Source organism: Propithecus coquereli, unplaced genomic scaffold, assembly GCF_000956105.1.
Source record: "Propithecus coquereli isolate 6110/MARCELLA unplaced genomic scaffold, Pcoq_1.0 Scaffold33, whole genome shotgun sequence".
NCBI lineage: Eukaryota > Metazoa > Chordata > Mammalia > Primates > Indriidae > Propithecus > Propithecus coquereli.
In genome coordinates this window covers 8108600-8128574 of record NW_012148952.1, presented here as the reverse complement: position 1 = coordinate 8128574, position 19975 = coordinate 8108600, and the positions used below count along the sequence as shown (strand labels likewise).

Sequence of the window (19975 nt, the reverse complement as noted above, 5' to 3'; positions counted from 1 at the left end):
ACTTCTCTACTAACGAACTATAGAAATGATCCCTGAAAGTATAGTCTTTGTTTTTAAGTCAAATAATATATTTTCTTTAGAAAATGCTCCAGCATCAGAAGGTGCCGGGGCGAGACGCTATTTGGTGATCTTCTCCCACACCATTAAAAACTCCTTTGGAAATCAGAAGAAATCCCACTAGTGAATCCGGGTATTACAGACAGACCAGAGAGCAGCTGCCACAGTTTGGGTTTCTAAGAATTTCCAGGATCCTGACAGTCACTGACAATAGAGAAGAGAAACCAGACAAAAGCACCCCACAAGAGACTGAGAAAGGCAGATTTGTTCAAGTCACAGACGACAAGCTCAGCCTCTGCCCCTGATCTCCTTTCTGCCCCTGCAGAGCCTGCCCACGATGCGATTTGGCCCACCCCACAGTTAGCAGCTGCCAGCCTCCCAGGGCCCAGGCTCTCTGCCTGCCCAGTGAGACTAGCCACATTCTTCCATCAGATCTCCACAGGAGGTTAAGGTATTTAATAACTTGAGAACAGTTTGGACCAATCTTGAAACTTGAGGGGGAAGAAACGCATGCATCCCCTGTGGGAGAGACGGCGGGGGAGAAGCTGGCATTTCTCACAGGCAGCTTCAAGTACCTTGCTGGGAAACGCTGGAAGAGAATTGCTCTAGGGAAGCAGTGTGGTTGGCTAAAGATGCTGCTGACAAGGCAGAGGCCTGTATTTAATGTCCATAGGCCTCTTCTATTTCTTGATGGAATAATAACCATTTTATAGTTCTTTTACAGGACATTTTTGGTCTTAATCAGAACGAATCAAACCCTACAAAGGGAACAACCCCTCCATGGTCCAGGCTGACTCAACAAGGCCAATGTAAACAGAATGATTAAGAGGGAAGGGCCTGGAGCTGACTGCCTGTCTCTGCCATGTACTGGTTATGAGATCTGGGGCCAGTTCCTTAACTTCTCAGCACTGTAAAATGGGAGAATGGGAGAACCTACTCAGTAGGCTGTTGTGAGCATTAAATGAGCTAATACTTGGGAAGTACTTAAAAAGCTCTGCTGCACAAGGCAATTCCTCATCAATTGGAGCCAAAGTCCCCCATGTAGGGCAGGCTAGTGCATTTCATGCAGGCTTCCTTTCTGTTTCTACACACACAAAAAGTATTTAAAAAAAATACTTGTGAGCTCAAAAATGTCATTAGTCATATATTTTTTATTATATAAGTTAATGTAGTATTCACATTCAAATTCATACGCATGAGTTTGTTATGTAAGTTACTAAATGAGTACATACTAAATGAGTCCCTGGCACAAGGTAAGAACTATAGCATTTCCTTCACTAATATAAATTTTTTTTTTTTTTTTTGAGACAGAGTCTCACTCTTTTGCCTGGGCTAGAGTGAGTGCCGTGGCGTCAGCCTAGCTCACAGCAACCTCAAATTCCTGGGCTCAAGTGATCCTTCTGCCTCAGCCTCCCGAGTAGCTGGGACTACAGGCACGCGCCACCATGCCCGGCTAATTTTTTCTATATATTTTTAGTTGTCTGATTAATTTCTTTCTAATTTTAGTAGAGGCGGGGTCTCGCTCTTGCTCAGGCTGGTCTCGAACTCCTGAGCTCAAACAATCCGCCAGCCTCGGCCTCCCAGAGTGCTAGGATTACAGGCGTGAGCCACCGCGCCCGGCCTCACTAATATAAATTTAAAATAACTTGACGGGCCTGGGCCTAGCCTGCTGGGTTCCTAAGAACCAGGACTGTGCACTGCGAGATGTGACCATGGCAGGACCCTATCAGGGATCCAGAGGATGGCCACCAGAGTGTCCATGAAGTTTCTTAAGGACCTTCCTTCTCTTCTTTCAGGGAAGAAATTGCCTTAGAACATCAATGAGTGCTCTAATTGGAAGAATTTCAGCCAAAAAATGAAAAAGAAAGTAAAGAGACTCTGAGAGGGAGAGAGAGGAAGAGGTGTGAGAACGAAATGAGCAGAGCAGGGAGCCCTGGGAGCCAGCGGTCTTCACAGACAAAGCAAGAAAACATCCCGGCCATCTTCCCAATCCGTTCTGAGCCAGGCCCCTGGCAGTCATTATTCAGAGCTCCTAACAACTCCTTGGAGGGAGCGATTTTGATAATGTGGCAGGCTCTGTACTTTGCATTAGAAGTCTGAGTCCAAGGGAATAAGCTCTAAATGCAAGCTTGAAATCTTTTTCTGAGTTCTTGCTCAGAGGATGACAAAGCTACTCCCTCACCAATATTTTCTGGGAGTTCTGGACTTTTTATGGCTTCTATACTGCCAAAACCATAAACTAAGTTTATACAAATGATAGGAAAATGACCTCCAAATATTCTGATTCAGAGTTTCCATTCTCATGTACTCTTTGCTTTTCTTCAACATTAGGGAACTGCTAAAACACCTACTTCAAATATTTGCATTACAGTGTGGGCAAAGAGATTTGTTCAAAGCATGAGAAATCTGCGGTTGTGTGAGCCCTCTTTGCAGATGGGAGTCGTTCCAGTGGTAGTAATTATTTAAAAACCTGGTGAAGGAATTCCTGGCATATTAATAGGAACATGCCTACTTTTACTTGATGTCATGGCCCCTGTCATCTGCCATGGTATTTTCTCTCTCTATTATGCTGTCCTCCAATTTACAGTAAAATAGTGTTTCATGAGGCTATAGCATTGATTAGAGGAGGTCAGTATAATACCTGAACGGATACTCAGCAAATGCTCATTTCCTTTTTACCCTTCCCTCCCACCCTCCATGACCAAACCCTGCCAGAAGAGGATTCTTTTCTGGTTCACTCTGATGCCGAAGTGCCTTAGGAGGCCTTACCCTTTTCCTGAGGTTCTTCCCGTCATGCCACGTGTAGGAGGAGCCGCTGGAGTACTCGCTGCAGGTGCTTGAAAGAGACAGTTCACTGCTGCTGCAGCTGTTTCGAGGACAGAGATGACCAGGGACAACAACCCCCAAGCCTGGGCATTTCAAAGCCAGGGTTCCTGATTTTGCATTCAGTTGGTATTCCTGAAAGAGCAGGACAGCTCTGAGCAAGGGGAGAGTAAATATCTTGCTTAGGGGCGAGTAAATATCAACTGAACCGCATAGTGAGGTAGGAAGGAATACAGATACTCCTTGACTTAAGACAAGGTTACATCCTGATAAACCCATTGTAAGTTGAAAATGCATTTAACACATTTAACCTACCAAACATCATAGCTTAGCCTAGCTTACCTTAAATGTGTTCAGAACACTCACATTGGGCAAAATCATCTCACTCAAAGCCTATTTTATAATAAATTGTTGAAACTCTCATGTAATTGATTGAATAGTGTATTAAAAAGTGAAAAACAGAATGGCTGTCTGGGTACTCAAAGTGCAGTTTCTACGGAAATGACATCACTTGCATCATCGTAAAGTTGAGAAATCATTAAGTTGAACCATAGTAAATCAGGGATTTTCTGTGTAGTACAGTGCAGTAGGTAGAAGCACAGATTTTGGAGTCCCATAGACTATAGGCTCAAATCTTGGCTCTGCTTCTTACTAACTGCGGCTATAGGGAAATTATTTCATCTTTTATAGCCATATTTTCTTTTAAAAGGGAATAATAATAATAATGCTGCCTACCTTATAGGGTTATTGTAAAGACTAAATGAGGTCCTAGCTATGAAGCATGAAGCACAGTGTCTGGCCTACAGTAGGTGCTTAATTATTACAAGCTACCACCATTATTAGGCAAAAGTATCACAATGGTTGTTGCTCATTTTATTCAGCCATACTGGTGAGAAAATCAGATCAATATCAAAACATGAGTCCAATGCTACAAAAGGAAGAAGACAGAGTAGCATCTTTGGCTATAGGTTTAAGAGCATGAGCACTAGACTGCGAGTCTTGTGGTCTAGATGTCAGGCTACACACTGCCACTAAATATGTGCTTTTGGGCAAAGAAAACATTTAACTTCCATGGACCATAGTGTCTTCATCTCTAGAGTGGAGCAGCTCTACCGGATTACTGCCATGGTCCCCTCTAGTTCCGATAGTATCTTTCTAAGTCAGCAACCAAATGCCCATTGCACATCTGGGCCACCTGACGGGAAGCCATGCACAGCGAACACCAAACTCGGTATCATGAACTTCCACTGTAAAAGATAATATAACTTTTCATATCCAGTCCTTGTTACCATTTGGCTATACAAATGGTAACAACCCTCACATTAAGTAGCTCTGGGTCCCTCACGGAAGGTCCAGGCTATTGGAGTTCTAGTGGGTCTGCATAAGCAAGGGTGACAAATAAAGCTGTAAACATCCAGGCATATCCTGACAGCCACATTACAGGCCCCTCTTGTAACAGATGAAGCTCCAGAAACCGGACAGGCTAAACTAATTTAGCATGCCGACCACTGAGAACAGAATCTCCCTATTACCATCTAATTCAAGTCTCCTATTTATATAAAGCTTTGTTTCAGAAACTCTTTGATGGGGAGCCATCTGTCTTTGTGTCACTTGCAGAGTGGCAAAGCTTCTTACTTCTGCAATTTATTGACAGTTTATGGGTGCGTTTAGTACCTGAGTACTTATCACTATTCTCCAAATGCAATTCCAACTGACGGTGACTAAACACCAGCTTGGGGAAGGAAGGCAAGGATGATCTGATAGTACTTGTGGTAAATATTAAGCCCCTATATAAGTACATAGGGCATGTTTAATTTGCTCTTTAATCAATATCCATAATGCTTAATAATGTTAGATTTTTCAGTATTAGGCATCTGCCTTGCTATCAATACTTCATTTTTGCCGCATAACAATCTCTTTAAGTGATCTAAAAATGCCAAGAAATTTTACTACTCCATTTTTCCCCCTGAAATTTGGCTCTAAGTATAATTGAAAGGAGAAACATGTCTTAAAATCCAGCTTTCAGCAATATCTACTGATTTATGACCTTGTTTATTGCCAGATGTAACTTAGTTAAGGGGAGTTCATATTTGTATCTGAACAGATGCCTACAACCAGTGGTTCTATCGCACAAAAGCACCTGCCATTTAAGCCTCCGCCACTGCAAACATCTGGAATGTGCTTTCAGAAATATCACTTAGGCTCCGCTTCTGCCTGTGTGCTTTCCATTGCCGCCATCCTGTCCTCTCACGTTGTGTTGTTCTCGTAAGCAGAGTGGGGTTGTTATTTGAGACTGCCTCTGCTCTGACAGATATGTCTGTTCTTCAGAGAGAGTGTGTTTGCGTCCTGCCAGGGTATTCAGATCTAAACTTCTCCAATAGCCTTTTCACATTCTGCTCAGTTTTCGGTTATAATGTACATTTTACCTTTTTCCCAAAATATTGAGCTACTGTAAGTAATTTCTTCTGTCTTTCCTACCTATCCTTTCCCAATACATCTATCAAAACTATACTTACTTTTACAACTCGACTCAATTCCCAGGCCCCCTTTAATGAATAAGCCCCCTCTCCCAGTCATCACGCACGTGTATACCTCCTGCACAGATGCTGGATTAAGATGACAGGAAACTAGAACTCAGGGGATGGGCTACAGCAGGAAAGAATTGCTGCCTCTCCTTTGGCCTTGAACTTGAGATGCCCAGATGTGATGGAGGATACTTAAGGGAGGTGGAAAAGGCAGGCCAATGACATGTGCAGGCAGGCAGGGATGGTTAAGCAGACAGGTGTCCTCTAAGACAAACTTTTCACACTTCAATGTGCATATGAATCATCAAGGGATCTTGTTAAAATGCAGATTCTGATCCAGTAATTCTGAGGGAGAACCTGAGATGTATGTAGCACTTTTAACAAGTTCCCAGGTACCTCGATGCTGCTATCCTGTGACCTGTGCTCGGCGTAGCAAACCTCTAGGAGAAGCTATCAGAGAAGTCCATCTCTGGTGTGGATCCTTGGTAGTACCGTGTGACACCTCACAGTCTGACCTGGGCTGTGCTGAGCCAGATAAGGGGAATGGCTGAGCCCATCCACGGGCCAGTGACTTGGGGAGGGTGTGTGTATGTGTAGGGGCTGGTTACAAAGTAATTCCTCAAAGAGGGGAGGAAGGGGCCACTTCTCCCTACTGGGAAACTCTCCCACCTTCTCCCGCCTTGGACAATCAATGTCTGCATTTAATAAGGGCTACCTAATATAATGACTGCAAAGTGAGCTCGTTTCTCCTACAATTTCCTTCATCAGAGTGTGATTATCATGTAGGATTATCTGCTCCAGTCAATCACTGTTCTGTGGTTGAGTACTTGAACTCTGTGGCTGTTTATGAAGTTTAAATCCTGGCTCTTCCACTCACTAGCTCTTTGAGCTTGGGAAAATTACTTAACCCCTCTGTGCCTCAGTTTCTTTCTTTGCAAATGGAGAGAATGACAGCACCTACTACATAAGATCACTGTGAAAACTGAACAGCCCCTGACATATGGTAATGCTTAGGTACTTTTAGGTTTTGCTACCATTATTAAACATGGTTTGCTTGTTTTTTATATATATATATATATATATATATATATGTATGTGGTCTTTGCTCTTCAATGAAGCCATCAGTCCATAGTCTCCCCCAAATACCTCATTTTACACTTCTTGAGACCCTGTCGTATCTGACGCCTTGCACATAAAGTGGTAAAGTAACTGTGTTGGTAAGTAGCCAAAAGTGGGTGTACTTTGTTTCCAGGGATCGCTGATGTGTGTGATATTAGTAGATACCTTTCTCAGTTATCATTTCCACCTTTGCCATGTTTTTCTGTGGCTGTGGCATGATGTCACATATTAAAGGAGAACAGAAGAGGGCTAAAGCAACAGAGGTCTTATTATTGTCCCAATATTGGTAGCAGGCACAGTGTTCCATGCATTTCATGTATTATCTCACTTAATCCCCACCACAACTCTCCGAAATAGAAAAGAAATATCATTATCCTCATTTCGTAAATGGGAAAACGGAGGCACTGAGGTTTTAATAGCTTGCCCACAGTCACCCAGCCAACACAACATTCTGATGTCAAGCCCAAGTCCCAGCCATTATGCTACAATGCCACGTAAGACCCATGACAGTGAGCAGAACTCCCAGAAATACACAGAACATCATGACTCTCCCTGGGCATAGCTGTTATTAGTAATAGATAATGATTATTCTTAAAATTCTTCTTTGTCACAAATATATATTGGCTTCCACTGCAACATTATCTTAATTATGTTGATTTAATTGGGAAAATACATCCTGTTTGCACTATCCCACGTGTACTCTTCTCACTGTTTATTTTAGATTATCACCCTGAATGGCTCACATGCTTTAACATCTTTACTGTGAGAAATGCAGTATAAAATCTGCAATTTTAGTTTAACAATAGAGAGAGAGAGAGAGAATGAAGCCCAGAGTTTCATTCTACACACTTAAAAATAAAAACTGCACACTTATAAAATTCCTGACCTTAAGGCCATATTATAGATTAAATGTCATAAGGTCTTTATGAATGTTTAAAGTGACAGCTTTCTACTGAAATTTAATTCCAATCTAACTCGAGAATATTTACCTTTGATATCCTATCTATTATACACTGACAAAATTATACAGTAAAATAAACAACCGGTTATTCACAAATGTTCATGTCATTTTTTAAGCCTAACATTTTTCATTATATATTTATTTGGCTGTTGTGTTTTTTCAAGTTACTCCTTCTATGTCAATGAGAATTAAAAGCCATGCTGGTTAAAGTTTTGCCAAATAAGCACAAAGGTAACCCTAGCTAAAGAAAAAAATGCAGAGCCCATGAATTTTTAAAAGTTCATACATAATATATCATAAAAGTAGGATGAATAATATGGGACATGGGTTTTAATAAAAAGCTCTGGCCATTTCTCAGAGACTTTGAGATATAATCAATACCCAAAAAGGTATCTTGGGGACAAAGCCAAGATTTATGATATTTTTGCAGAAAGTGGCACTTTCTGCTTACTGTATCAGCTGGGGGACATGATATTGAATTTCAGAGAACACAAGAAAGGAAGGTATTTTTATCTGCCTGACAATGCTTCAAGGATGCACTTTATGGTTCACTTGTGACATCATATTTGATGGAAGGAAAATAACAACCTAAACAAGTGTTCTGAAGGCAACTGGAAAACTCACGTGCAGCTCAACATCAGTTCGTGACTGTGTCACACTTCTGCTTCTTTCCACTTCTGAAAGCAAATCTCCAGATGAAAGATTTAAGATGCGTGAGTGAAGTTTCTAGGTAAAACCAAGCAGAAACATCCAACGGTGATAATTTAATTGTTTCAAAATCCTGCCTTAGACAGCTAACACTCAAAAGAGTTGACAGTTCCAGATTAGATACTACATGTCTTAATTCAAAAAAGTTTACTTTAGTTTTTCAGTGTTCCATATACATATAAGTATATATGTGAATTTTATTTTATAAACAATAATCATACTTTTATAGTTTGTCATGCTGCCTTGGAAAATTTGTAGGGAAAAATAAGTAGTAGAAAAAATGTGAATATTCCAAATACTTATTGGCTAGTATGAAAATTAACTTTTGATATTCACATTAAAAAACCAATCACCAAGTTAACCTTATTATGTTGAGCAGTGGTTAAAATCTGAGCTGATAATTATAAAAGTGACCTTATTTCTAAACAGCATTAATCTTGTGAAATCTTCCCTTGGACACATTTTAACTCAAAGTCATTAATGTCATCTGTTAGGAACAATTAATGTGAATAAAAAATAATTGCATTAGGGATCTGGGGACTTGGAGGATTTTGTGCATTTAATATTCACGTGCTTTTCAATCATATACTGAATTCTTTATTTCAATTTTGCTTGGGAGGCCTGCTAAACCAGAGACATTTTACTATATTAATCTTTATACTAATTACTAAGGCTTTTCTGTGGACATTAAATTTGATCTGCTTGATTGCAAATACAATAAAACGTGTCTACTGTTTTTGCTACGCTGATAACATTTTAAAAATGGTACTTATAGCCTGGTTTGTCTTGGTTACAACTTTTGTGACTTCAGACACTAAAAAAAAATCTAATTGAGTAAGTAAATAACGTGGCTAAGCATGCCTCCCTCACCTCTGAAAAGTTTTTCTACTCTCTTTCCTCTCTGGAGAAGCCTTGCTGCATACTGATGCTGATCCAAGAAACGCCTTAGAGTCGTTGCTACTAAGTAAAGTTAGGATGGTCTTGGAAAGCAGGGCTTGCCCCACAGGTCACTTTGTCCCAGCAGATCTACCATGGTGTTGGCAGGGACCATAAACTCCACTAAATGAACCACATTTGTTCTGTTCCCATTTGACTCTCTATAGGCTGACCTTCCATGAGAGAGCCCTGTGCACTCGGTTAGTTGGTTATTCAACAAACATTTATTCAGCACCTACTAGAGGATGAGCACTGTGGAAGGCCTGTGCTCCACCCCTCTGCAGGGACAAAGGTAATTTTTCTGTCGTGGGTAGACAGTGGACCTTCAAATCACTACTGCCTCACACCAATACCCTTGTTTCTCTCGCTTTGTGTTCATGGAGGTATTTTCATAAAAAAGTGAATAAATCCTAAACCAGTTGCCTGTTGCTTTGAAAATTCAAATTTCTCCAACTTAGCTAAGACTATAATAAGTAACCAGAACCATCACATTGTTTCTGGACAATTTTTATAATGCTTATCTGAAGACCCCTCTAGAATCTGAGTTTCTGGGAGAAAAAGAATTTTTCTCATCTTTTAACCCCCAGGACCTGACACAGGTACCATACTCGGTAAGTATCCAGTTAATGATTGTTGTAGTCTGTAAACAAAATGATGTCTTTATATTTTCCCCACCCACATGTAAGTTTAAAGGATTGAGAGAGTACCAAAAGAATCAGAATGTTGTGAGACCTAGGAATACATTTATCAATATGCGAATAGTACAAGAAGTTATGGGAAATGACATTCGACAAAAGAAATGATTTTGAGTGGTATATCACGTGATTTGGGGGAAGACTCTTCTACAGATCAGCTCTCTGATTTCTTATTCAGCTCATGATTGCACTTCACTTCTTCTCAGATGTATGATGTCACCCTTTTGCTCACTGCCTGAGTACGTGAGGGCAAAAACCCACCCTCCTAAATGATGTTATGTTTCAGTCGTTTTTCTCCAAATGGGTCAGTCCCCTCCATTGAAACAGGTAAGGTCTTGTGGGAGAGGGAAGAAGGAAGAGGTTCTGGCCCTGCCCAAGGCACAGGCTTTATAGGATCTCAGAAATGTAATCAAACTTCTCTGTCTCAGCTCCCTCACCTGTCTCAGAAAGATGGAAGTGACTACTTAATCCACTACCACAGGTAGAGACGGGCATTGTCACAGTAAGAGGGGACAATAAATAAGACAGTATACTGAAATCCACACAGCCTTACACCAATTTACTGTCATAAGTGGGAGTTGGTGGTGGGTAATTTCTTAAATTATAAGGTACAAACGAGTCACTTGTTACAGTTTCCACACAAGTGAGACTGTGCCAAGAACTGGCTGTCCTTTGACACAATCGAGGTGGAGTGGCCCCTTTAAGGCAGTGGTGATTGATTCTGTAGCTCTCCAGTTAATGACAGCAGGAGAAACTGGAGGCGGAGGCGTGCCTGAGCCTTTCAGAACTGGGCTGGTAGGCCAGGGCTTACCATCACGTTTCATTCCTCGAGGCTCAGTGCAGGCTTGTTGCATTTTACAGAATTCTCCATCTAGGTTTTTACTGAGCACCATCATGATTCTTAACTTTAAGGAAGGTAAGGCCAGAAAGACACTGAGTCCTTATGCAGTGACACAAGGTCAGGTTAATAAACAGATCTTCATCTAAAACATTTGGGCAGCGTGGGAAACCATGCTGGACGAATCAAGTAAAAGAGTGATGAGCAGCTTTTGTATTCACTGGTATACTTCCTAAAGGTTGAAAAGGAATGTGTGAATTTTTTCATGTCAGGATTTCAGAAGTTATTAAGTCAGCTTTAGAAGTAAAGAAGAAAGTACAAAAAGAAACATTTAACCATGGCTCCCTTCTCTTCATTCAGATTTGGTGAGAGAATTAATCTAATACTAGAATCATGAAATAATTATTCTCCGCTTTGACTATTAAAAGCCAAATATCTATATAAAAGAGAGGTTTTAACTACTCAGCACCTGCCCCAGGAGAGGCAATGTTGGCAGCTGCCCTGGTCACTGCTGACTGCTGTCTTGCTGAGCTCCGCTGACCTCATCCATCTTGGCTGGTTGCTCATTTGGACTTGGCCTTGTTTAGGAATCACCTTCTCTCAAATCTAATGGCCTGTATCCTAGGCTGCTTCCTTGGATGAAGAACTTATTGCTTTTTCAGCTTTAGTTTTGTTTTCAAGTCACCCTGTCTCCACTTTGGAGAGCTGTTCTTACCTCACAGCTTCCAGAAGGCTTCTGAGGGCCCTTCCTGCTCCCTGGACTCAGCGAGCCCAGTGTATCATTCCCTTCAATCCCACCTCAATGGAAATAAACCTGGAGTGGGTTAGTACGAAATCTCCCGAGCATGTTGCCATATTGTTAACCTCCTACGATTTCCTATGAGTTCACCTTTCTGTTACAGGGGTAGAAGACATTTGTGGCGGATTTGGTATATATTTAAGAGAAGTGTTTAATTTGGACCCGAATTAGACATAACCAGGTGAATAAGCTTTGTTCCTTCTGTTGGGTAATATGGCAATTTTCACAGGTGTGCATAAAGATCTCTAAAAAGAAGTTCAAGGAAATTTTCTAAAATAGCTTGGAGCCTGATGAAAATAATTTTTCTATGGAAGCTTTACTCACCAAATGATCTTTCAAAAAAAAAAAGAACTCCAATTTTGCCTTATTCGCATACTAGACTTACATTTTTGCCGTACTCAGAAATGTGACTTTTTCATCAGCCCTTCCAAATCCCATAAAGAAAGATTGTGTCAGATCCCTGAGTTCACATTTCACAGGTTTCATTCTATTCCATTAAGAATTTATTATAAAACTGAATATTATATAACTGCATATTATATAACTGAGTATTATATGGTCATTTCTTAGATTCACAAAAATTTGAGCCCAGGACAAAATCTTTTTGGATAAAAGCTGATGTTTAATTAATTAAGCCATTATTTCCATTTTGGGATACAAAGATAAAACATAATATCTGCATCCTGTCATCCTGCTGACATGACACAAAGAATGTGCCTTTCGAATGTTCTCCTAGAGGCCCCTTTAAAAAAATATGTCCATCATAATTTGATCTCATTACAGAGTCTGAAATTTTTATAGCTAATTTTTTAAGCCATCTACAACAGTCTCTGTTACAATTATTATTTTCCCTGGCAACTTTTAGACTTGTCTTGCATATCACTCTTTAGGTGCCCTGAGTGCGTTCTGTTTTGCTTTGGATGGTGCCTTGGCAAATAATATGGTACCACAGCCTCTCTTCCGCTTCTCTGGGATCCAAGGTTACACAATGCTTCTCAAACAATTATTACACAGCTATATTCGAAACCTTCTTCGAGGGTCCCTGCTACCATGACAACCTGATTGTCTAGTGGCTGCCTAAGGGAACAGCATTTGGTTTGGTGACCAGGAAGTTTATTTGGGGTCTCTACAGCTTAGACTGCTGACTAGAGTACCTCAAACCCTCCGATCTGCCGCAATTCCATCAGCAGTGCCCTTAGGACCTGCAGGGTGAGGACCAGCAGGAAGATGGATAAGCATGAAAAGAGCAGACCTCGCCTTCACAAGAAACATTTATGAAGCACCTGCTATTATGTGTTCAGAGTCCTGACTATGAACTGTGACAGACTCAAGCAAGCTCATTAATGGAGCTTATGATATCAATGAGGAGCCCAAACACACAAATGAGAAAAGAACATAAGAATTCTTAGGTAGAGCATGCAAAAGAGATTATAGCAGAGTGAGAGTGCTATGGGGGTGGGGTGAGTGTGTTCACAACACAGTTAAATCCGTGTAAGATAAGATTCTGTGCGACAGGGACTTAGCTCTCACTGCCAAGCTCCCAAATCTCTTGGTTTCAAATCTTTACACAAAACAAGACAAAAAAGAACCAGGAATACTGCAGCTATAACAGCAAAGTGACAGAATGTTGAGAAAAAGGATGAAGGGTTAGGGCCCCCCACCCCCCGTCGCCCCCACCCGGCAGGGCAATGAGACCTGCGGGCAGGGGCAGAGCCTAAGAGTGGTTCGCATTTGCTTGCCAAGTCGAAGGCTCTGTGAAGCTTCCCTTTTGTCATCTTCTGTGAATCGGATCTGAGGGAGGAAGTGATTCAGCACAGCCTGAGCCTATTCTTGGATCTAAGAGATACAGAAGTGTCCTGAAATTTCCATTTTCATCACTAATTACTTTAACAGGTACTTTAATAAGTGCTTTCCAATTGCCCCTGCTGTTTTCTAAAATTATCTACACTGCATTTTACATTTTTAATCAAGCTTTATTTTTGAAAAGTTCTGACTTTCTGAAGCCTTTGTTTTTTACATGTGGGGGAAATTTTTTCCCTCTGATTTCACCAAACTAAAGAGATTAGGGGGGAAAAAAAACCCCAAAACTTGAGCTTCTATTTTTGCCAGATCTATTGGAAACAACATTGATGGCCACTGGAATTCAGTGTGCTTTTATTAAGAAGGAATGAATTATCCTTCGTTCTGTGGGGGAAAGAGATGCTGTGTGAAGTCCCTTGCCTCAGTTTATCTCATGAATCTTCAAGCTACTGTGCGGAAGAAGCTGTTATCTTGGTGTTTAGGGATGACGAAGCTCAGGAAGGTACCTGAAGTCACGAGGCTATATATATATTCCAGAAGAGGTAGAACCAGCATTCTCTCCCAGATCTACCTTCCTTCTAATTTCAAACTCTTTCTACCACATTCTGTTTGCTTTTTCTGTGACATAAGTGAACTGATACTCATCAATACTGTCTTTTATGAGGCAAGTCCTATGGAAGTAGCTTATTTCTCCCTGAGCACTTAAACCCATAATTTGGGCAACTCTCATCAGATGAACTATGTTGCCTTGGTGATTTTCCTGCCCAAGTTCTTCTTTAGAGGCAGATAATTGAGGAAAAAATAATAACAGCTGTGAACACTTATTGAGCCCTTTTTAGCACTAAGTATGTGTTTCACATATATTATCCTTTTCAATCCTCATCACAATCCACAATAAGAACTATTATCATTCCCTGTCTTACAGGTGACGAAACTGAGGTACAGAGCTACAAAATCTTGCCTAGGGTCACATAAATAGTGCTAGAACCCCAGGCAGTCTGACTGCAGGGTTTATGAACTCTTAATTCTGCCCAGTTAAATCTGGTTAATGATGGTTTGCTATAGACAATTTACTAAAATAACAATATAAATTAATCAGATGACAAAATGAACTGCATAGAATTAAAAAAAAGAAATGCCTTTAAATACAATGTGATAGCTTCACTTGCTAGACTTGGACATAATTCATTCATTTACTCAAAAACATACTTTCCTAATTATCATTTCATTACTGTTATCATTAGTATTACGATTGGTATTATAGATGTTTTAGTTTCCTTCTTAGATCTCTACATTCTTTCTAGGAATACACAATTTCATATATAAATTTGGACCCAACTGAAACGTAAAACTAGGAAGAAAAAGAGCAAACATTTATAGAGTGCTCACTACATGCTAGGTGCTATGCTAAATGTTTCTTATTTAATCATTACAATGACCTTACTGTAGAAACCATTACCACCTTCATTTTTCAGATGGGAAAACTGAGGAACAAGAGGGGTTAAGTAACTGTTTAAGTCAAGGATTTGAACCTGGATATGGACTTTAGGGCTGCCCCTACTGAACCTCATTCTCTGCCACTATGTCATCTTATCCAGGTTTAGACACTGGGGTATGATAATGAACAAACACAGTCCGTGCCACCAAGCTACTCATATATGGACAAGCTGACCAGGCACTTTCAATGTATTATGCCATGTGGGCCCTCAGCAGGGGGCTACTGGATGCTTTCCTAGGGATGCCACAGCTAAGTCTGAGCATAGCTGAGAGATGTTATGAACAAGAAATGATTATTCAGGTGACCTGGCTGTGTCAGTCCACTCAGCTTCTACAACAAAATACTATAAAATGGGTGGCTTATAAACAATAGAAATTTATTTCTCACAGTTTTGGAGGCCAGGAAGTCCAAGATTAAGGTGCTGGCAGATTGTCTGGTGATGGCCTGCTTTCTGGTTCATAGATGGCACCTTGCTGTGTCCTCACATGGTGGAGGGACAAGGCAGCTTTCCAAGGCCTCTTTTATAAGGGCACTAACCCATTCATTAGGGCCCCACTCTCATGATCCAATCACTTCTCAAAGTCCCCACCCCCTAATACCATCCTTGGGGGTTAGGGTTTCAATAAATGAATTTTGGGGAGACATAAACATTCAGGCCATAGCAGGGGCCAAAACAGAAAGAAAGGTCCTTCTGGGCAGAGCATATGCAAAGGTCCAGAGATGACAGCAAATGTGATATTTTTCTCAAAAATGTTAGCAAGACCACAGAGGTGAATTCAAGGAGGGGAATGGTGAGAGAGATTTCTCAGCAATCAGGAACTTGGGTCAAGTCACACAGTGAACAAATAAGTAGCAGAGTTGGGATTTGCACCCATCATGCTCTCTACAATACATGCTTTCCATCTACTCCTTTGTCCACCCACATTTTTCCCTAATGCTGAACTTGGCTATGGGCCTCCAATACCCTTATCTATGTTCAGAAAGAAAAGGTCTGGAAGAAGAAACTGTAGATGGGTGTCTGGGAGGAAATGTAGACAGAGTGGACACTGATATAGCTTTTAGGCCTTCTTGGTGTGCTCCTTCCCAAAAGGGGTGGCGGGGATGGGGGTCCATCTAGAGTCCTCAGTCACGCTGCATGCTGAAACCGTGCAAAGAGCTGCCAACACTTCAGAGATGACATGCAGTGAGTCCTCCCCTGTGATGTAAAAGGGTTCCATGTGTTATCCAGACAGTTGACAGGAAACCATACCTGGGCCCTACTCTGTTCTTGGAACTACAATGAGGAGACACTAAAATCAAGTGCTAAACACTGGAAGATAACCTCCAAAGAAGGGAAAAATGCCTCGTCAGTGTTCTGGAGAACCAAAAAAAAAATCATGTAGAATTATTTATAAGATGGGTGCTTTTTTACATTATTAAAGGAAAGACTAGAACAAATGAAATTCAGAGTCTGGGAGATTACATAACCACCGGGACCTTCACAGGCTGCAATATTCACTCTCACGGCACTTCACGGCATGGGGGCTGGGAGAAGAACGAGATCAGAGTGTTGATGAAAATGACTTCTGTGATGTGCACTCATCTGCATTTTACAGCTCAGTGTCCTGGTTTTAATAGGACAAGATGTTGGAGTCCCATTCATTTTACAACACTGGTGAAGATGTATTATGTAAGTGCAATCTCTGGCTGAATATTCAATGAAAGCCTATTGTCTTACTTCCCTTGATAGTTAATACTAAGTTGTGCATTATCAGGGTTTCAAACTTATTAATTTAGTTTGCCTTATAGGCTTTGTTGCTACAGATCCGCATCACGGTTTCCCCGCAGCTCTATCCCCAAAGTAGTTTTTTAAATCCACTGTTACTTTACCCCATGGTAAGAAATGCCTCATGGTATTATAAACAAGCAGTTGAAAATTGTTATTTATATGGCTTCCTAATAGCAATTTGAAATATAGGGCATAAAATTACTAGCTTACAATATTATTCAATATTAACAGTGGGAAGGGTAATATGTAAAACAGACATTTAAGGATTAGCTGCAAAATACATTTCACTGAGCTAAATCATTTCTTGGCAAATGGCAGTTTCCAGCTATTACGTAGGATTCATCAAGTCAAGTGGATTTATTTTTATTTTTCTATTAGTTTGCTAAATATATTCTATATTTAAACTTCAATTTTATGTTTTTTTTTTTCAGGCATATTAGAGGCAGCTGTTGAAAACAGAATCTGAGATAGAAAAGGTGTTAAGAGTTTCAACTCAAAATTCTCAACAGTTTCCCCAGCAAATCCTCTGAGTTGACTAAAGTTGACTGTAACATCTGAGAGAAAAGTACATGATATGATATCACAAACATTTGTGTGATGGATTAGGGACTTACAACTGCATCGGGAAATTCAGTAAAAAGGCAAATCCTCTGCAAGACATAAAACAATGTTTCCACTGTTTTTGCTTCAGATTCTACCTACACAGGTACTTTGTTCTAATCAAGCCCATCTGGACTTTGGTAAACAATGTGAATCTGTGAACCATGCACTGAGGAAGAAGGTGAAAAAGAGAAATTCCTAATCTCCTAGGGTGGAAATTGTGAAGTATTAAGTAGATATTTGATGCATAAATATAAATAACATAATCTATTTTCTTCTGAGACAGTCACCAGTTACCATAATCCTAAAATTATTCCATCTTCTCAAATCCCTGAAGATTATTAATTTTTGTAAACTGCTTTGACAGAAACTTTCCTCAAAGATGCAAAGTAATCTTTCTCTGAGCTTTCCTTTCATTTTATATCATGTACAGCATTTGCACCCTCAGAGAATACATACCAAAAGTGAGTTCTTATTTTTCAGAGGAATTGGTTATTAATCTATAAATACCTATCACAAAGAAATGAGCATTATAGAGAAAAGAAATTGCTCTTAGACTTATTTGAGCAACTATGAGGAAATTCAAATTCCCAAGAAGCAATTAGTATTTTAAAATTAAGGGTTTGCTTTGAACACTTGTTAGTAATCAGTCGGTTTTAAAGGAAATACTTTTTTTCTTAGACTATGGGTTAAAGACTACAAATATTTCTCCTCAAATGCCCTATGTTAATAATTCCAGGGGCTTCAAAACATTTATTCCATTTACATCTCTATTGTTTTGTTCAGTTGTTTGGTGTGGGATGGTAAATTTTCTTCACAAACCCTTTCATATTGATTGAAAACTAATGAAATAAGACGACCTCTAACTTGGGTGCATGAAAATCTAGTCATTGTGTAAAATGTCAATCACATATTCAGAAAGTCAATGGTTGAGTCACAGAAGACATCACCAAGCTCAGTGTGTCATCAAGATCTATACGGGAGCAAAGTCCTGGTCCACAGGCTGTGGCTAATTTTCCTGCATCACTAAGTACCTCAATCGACTGGAATCCAATGGACTTAACCCTCCGTTATAGCTGACATATTTAAGACAAAGAGGATAATAACTACACAATTAGCTTTTAAACACTCAGGATAAATCCTGGCTCAGTCTCACAAATTACCTCCCCTCCTCATTTGCTACATCCATAACCAGGGAGGCAGGTGAGCACACGGCCATGGGTGTCATAATCTTGGGTTTAAATCCTGGCTTTGTGTGACTAGGGAAAGCTACTTCATCTTTTGAGTCTTCATTTCCTTTAGGGATAATAATAATACTAGCTCACAGGAGCTTACTCATGATTCAAAATTCAAGAGAAGGAACTCTTGAATTCATAAGGTTGTGGTAAGGATTCAATTAGTTAAGGTGCTTGGGACACATTAAACACTTGAAAACTGTTAGCTATTATCAGGACTGGTGACATAATTTGTGGGGTCCAGTGCAAGGGGCCCTTTGTAAAAAAGATATTAAGAATTTCAAGATGGTGACAGTAGAGTATTAAATCAAAGACAAGTCCCCCTGAAACCTCTCTGTGACTGCTCAGGTTGCACACCTTGGATGTTACCTTTACGGTTATCATTAGACTCTGAAAGACATCTCATCATCACAGAAGGATCTAGTTATGTTCCCTTTGCTGAGCTTAATGGGGTAAGAGTGGACTTCTGAATTTTAATGTAATCTTTTAATAACAGAATAACATGCTTTTTCCTCCCCTGTTTATCCTCAATTAGTGACAAAGCCAAATGAATGCCTGCTACTGCATATCAAAATTTAAGTCCTGAAAGAGCTTATTAATATGAGAATCACCTCCACTGAAGAATCACGCTTTTGGTAGCAAACTCCAGAAAGTGTGAAGTGAGCAACAGGGTGCCCCGCTAAGGTAGAACAAACAGAAAGCAGCAAGGGTAAGGGGTGTAAATACTTCTGGGAAGGTCAGTTTTGCCAATGCTCAGTCAAAGTTGCTTTACAATCAGAATATCAGGAGCACATTGCTCGAAGCCCCTGCCTGTTTCAGTGGATTTCCTTTCCTGTCTCCACAAGAGGGCTGCTGTGCCCTGGAAGGCACTCTGACCTGCAGAGGAAATAAGGGAGGCTGAACATTGGTATCCCTCACAAGATGGCCTCCAGCAAAAGTGAGTAGAGTCGGTGTCTTGTATTCTTACCTCTATGCCCCCCGCCAACATTTCTGCCCTGCTCGTTGGCAGCTCCACATGCCTTAATATGTCCCAGTTTTCCTGATCCTGAAGCTAACTTGATGACACTTGTTTTATTGCTACCTATGGAGTTAAGGAGCAATCCTTAGTAAAAACCCTAGGCAGACAATCAATGAAGGTGTGTATAAAACGGCAAATGAAGACTTGAGAATTCTACTCCAGGTAACCTTTCCTGACCAATCTTGAAAACTGACAGTTTCCTCTGCCACTCCACTGTCTAGACATGGCCTCTCGAAGATACAAATAAATAAGAGCATTAATTTTCTCCTGTCCCCCTCCTTGAGCTGAAATGTCTAACTATGATATAATTACTAAGTTTAATAACGACCATTATTATATGGTCATGACATGGTACTGGTAACACAAAACTTACAATATGAAAATCCTTTAACAATTTTTTATTAATTTTACCCAGGACTGAGACAGACTATGTCATGTGGCACCAAAGTACCATGTGTCCTGCTGCTGGTCAATGGAGTGATTGTGAGAGTTTTAAATTTCTTTTCACATTTACTTCTTGAATCTGTCACTAGACTGCAGAATCATCCGAAGGAATTAGGCAGTTCTCAATACGATCTCATTATTGACATTTATG

At 40.3% G+C, this 19975-nt stretch overlaps 1 protein-coding gene across 1 annotated transcript in view; it reads right to left on the bottom strand.

The window, feature by feature from the left end:
• The window catches only part of NCKAP5 (NCK-associated protein 5), an 839167-nt gene that overhangs the window by 123014 nt on the left and 696178 nt on the right, over window positions 1-19975 (bottom strand). Inside the window, exons 10-11 of the mRNA XM_012650513.1 lie at window positions 8110-8211; window positions 2827-3015 (exon numbers count right to left, since the gene is read on the bottom strand). Of these exons, the coding sequence (XP_012505967.1) occupies window positions 2827-3015; window positions 8110-8211 (291 nt within the window). The remainder of the gene's footprint in view (window positions 1-2826; window positions 3016-8109; window positions 8212-19975) is intronic.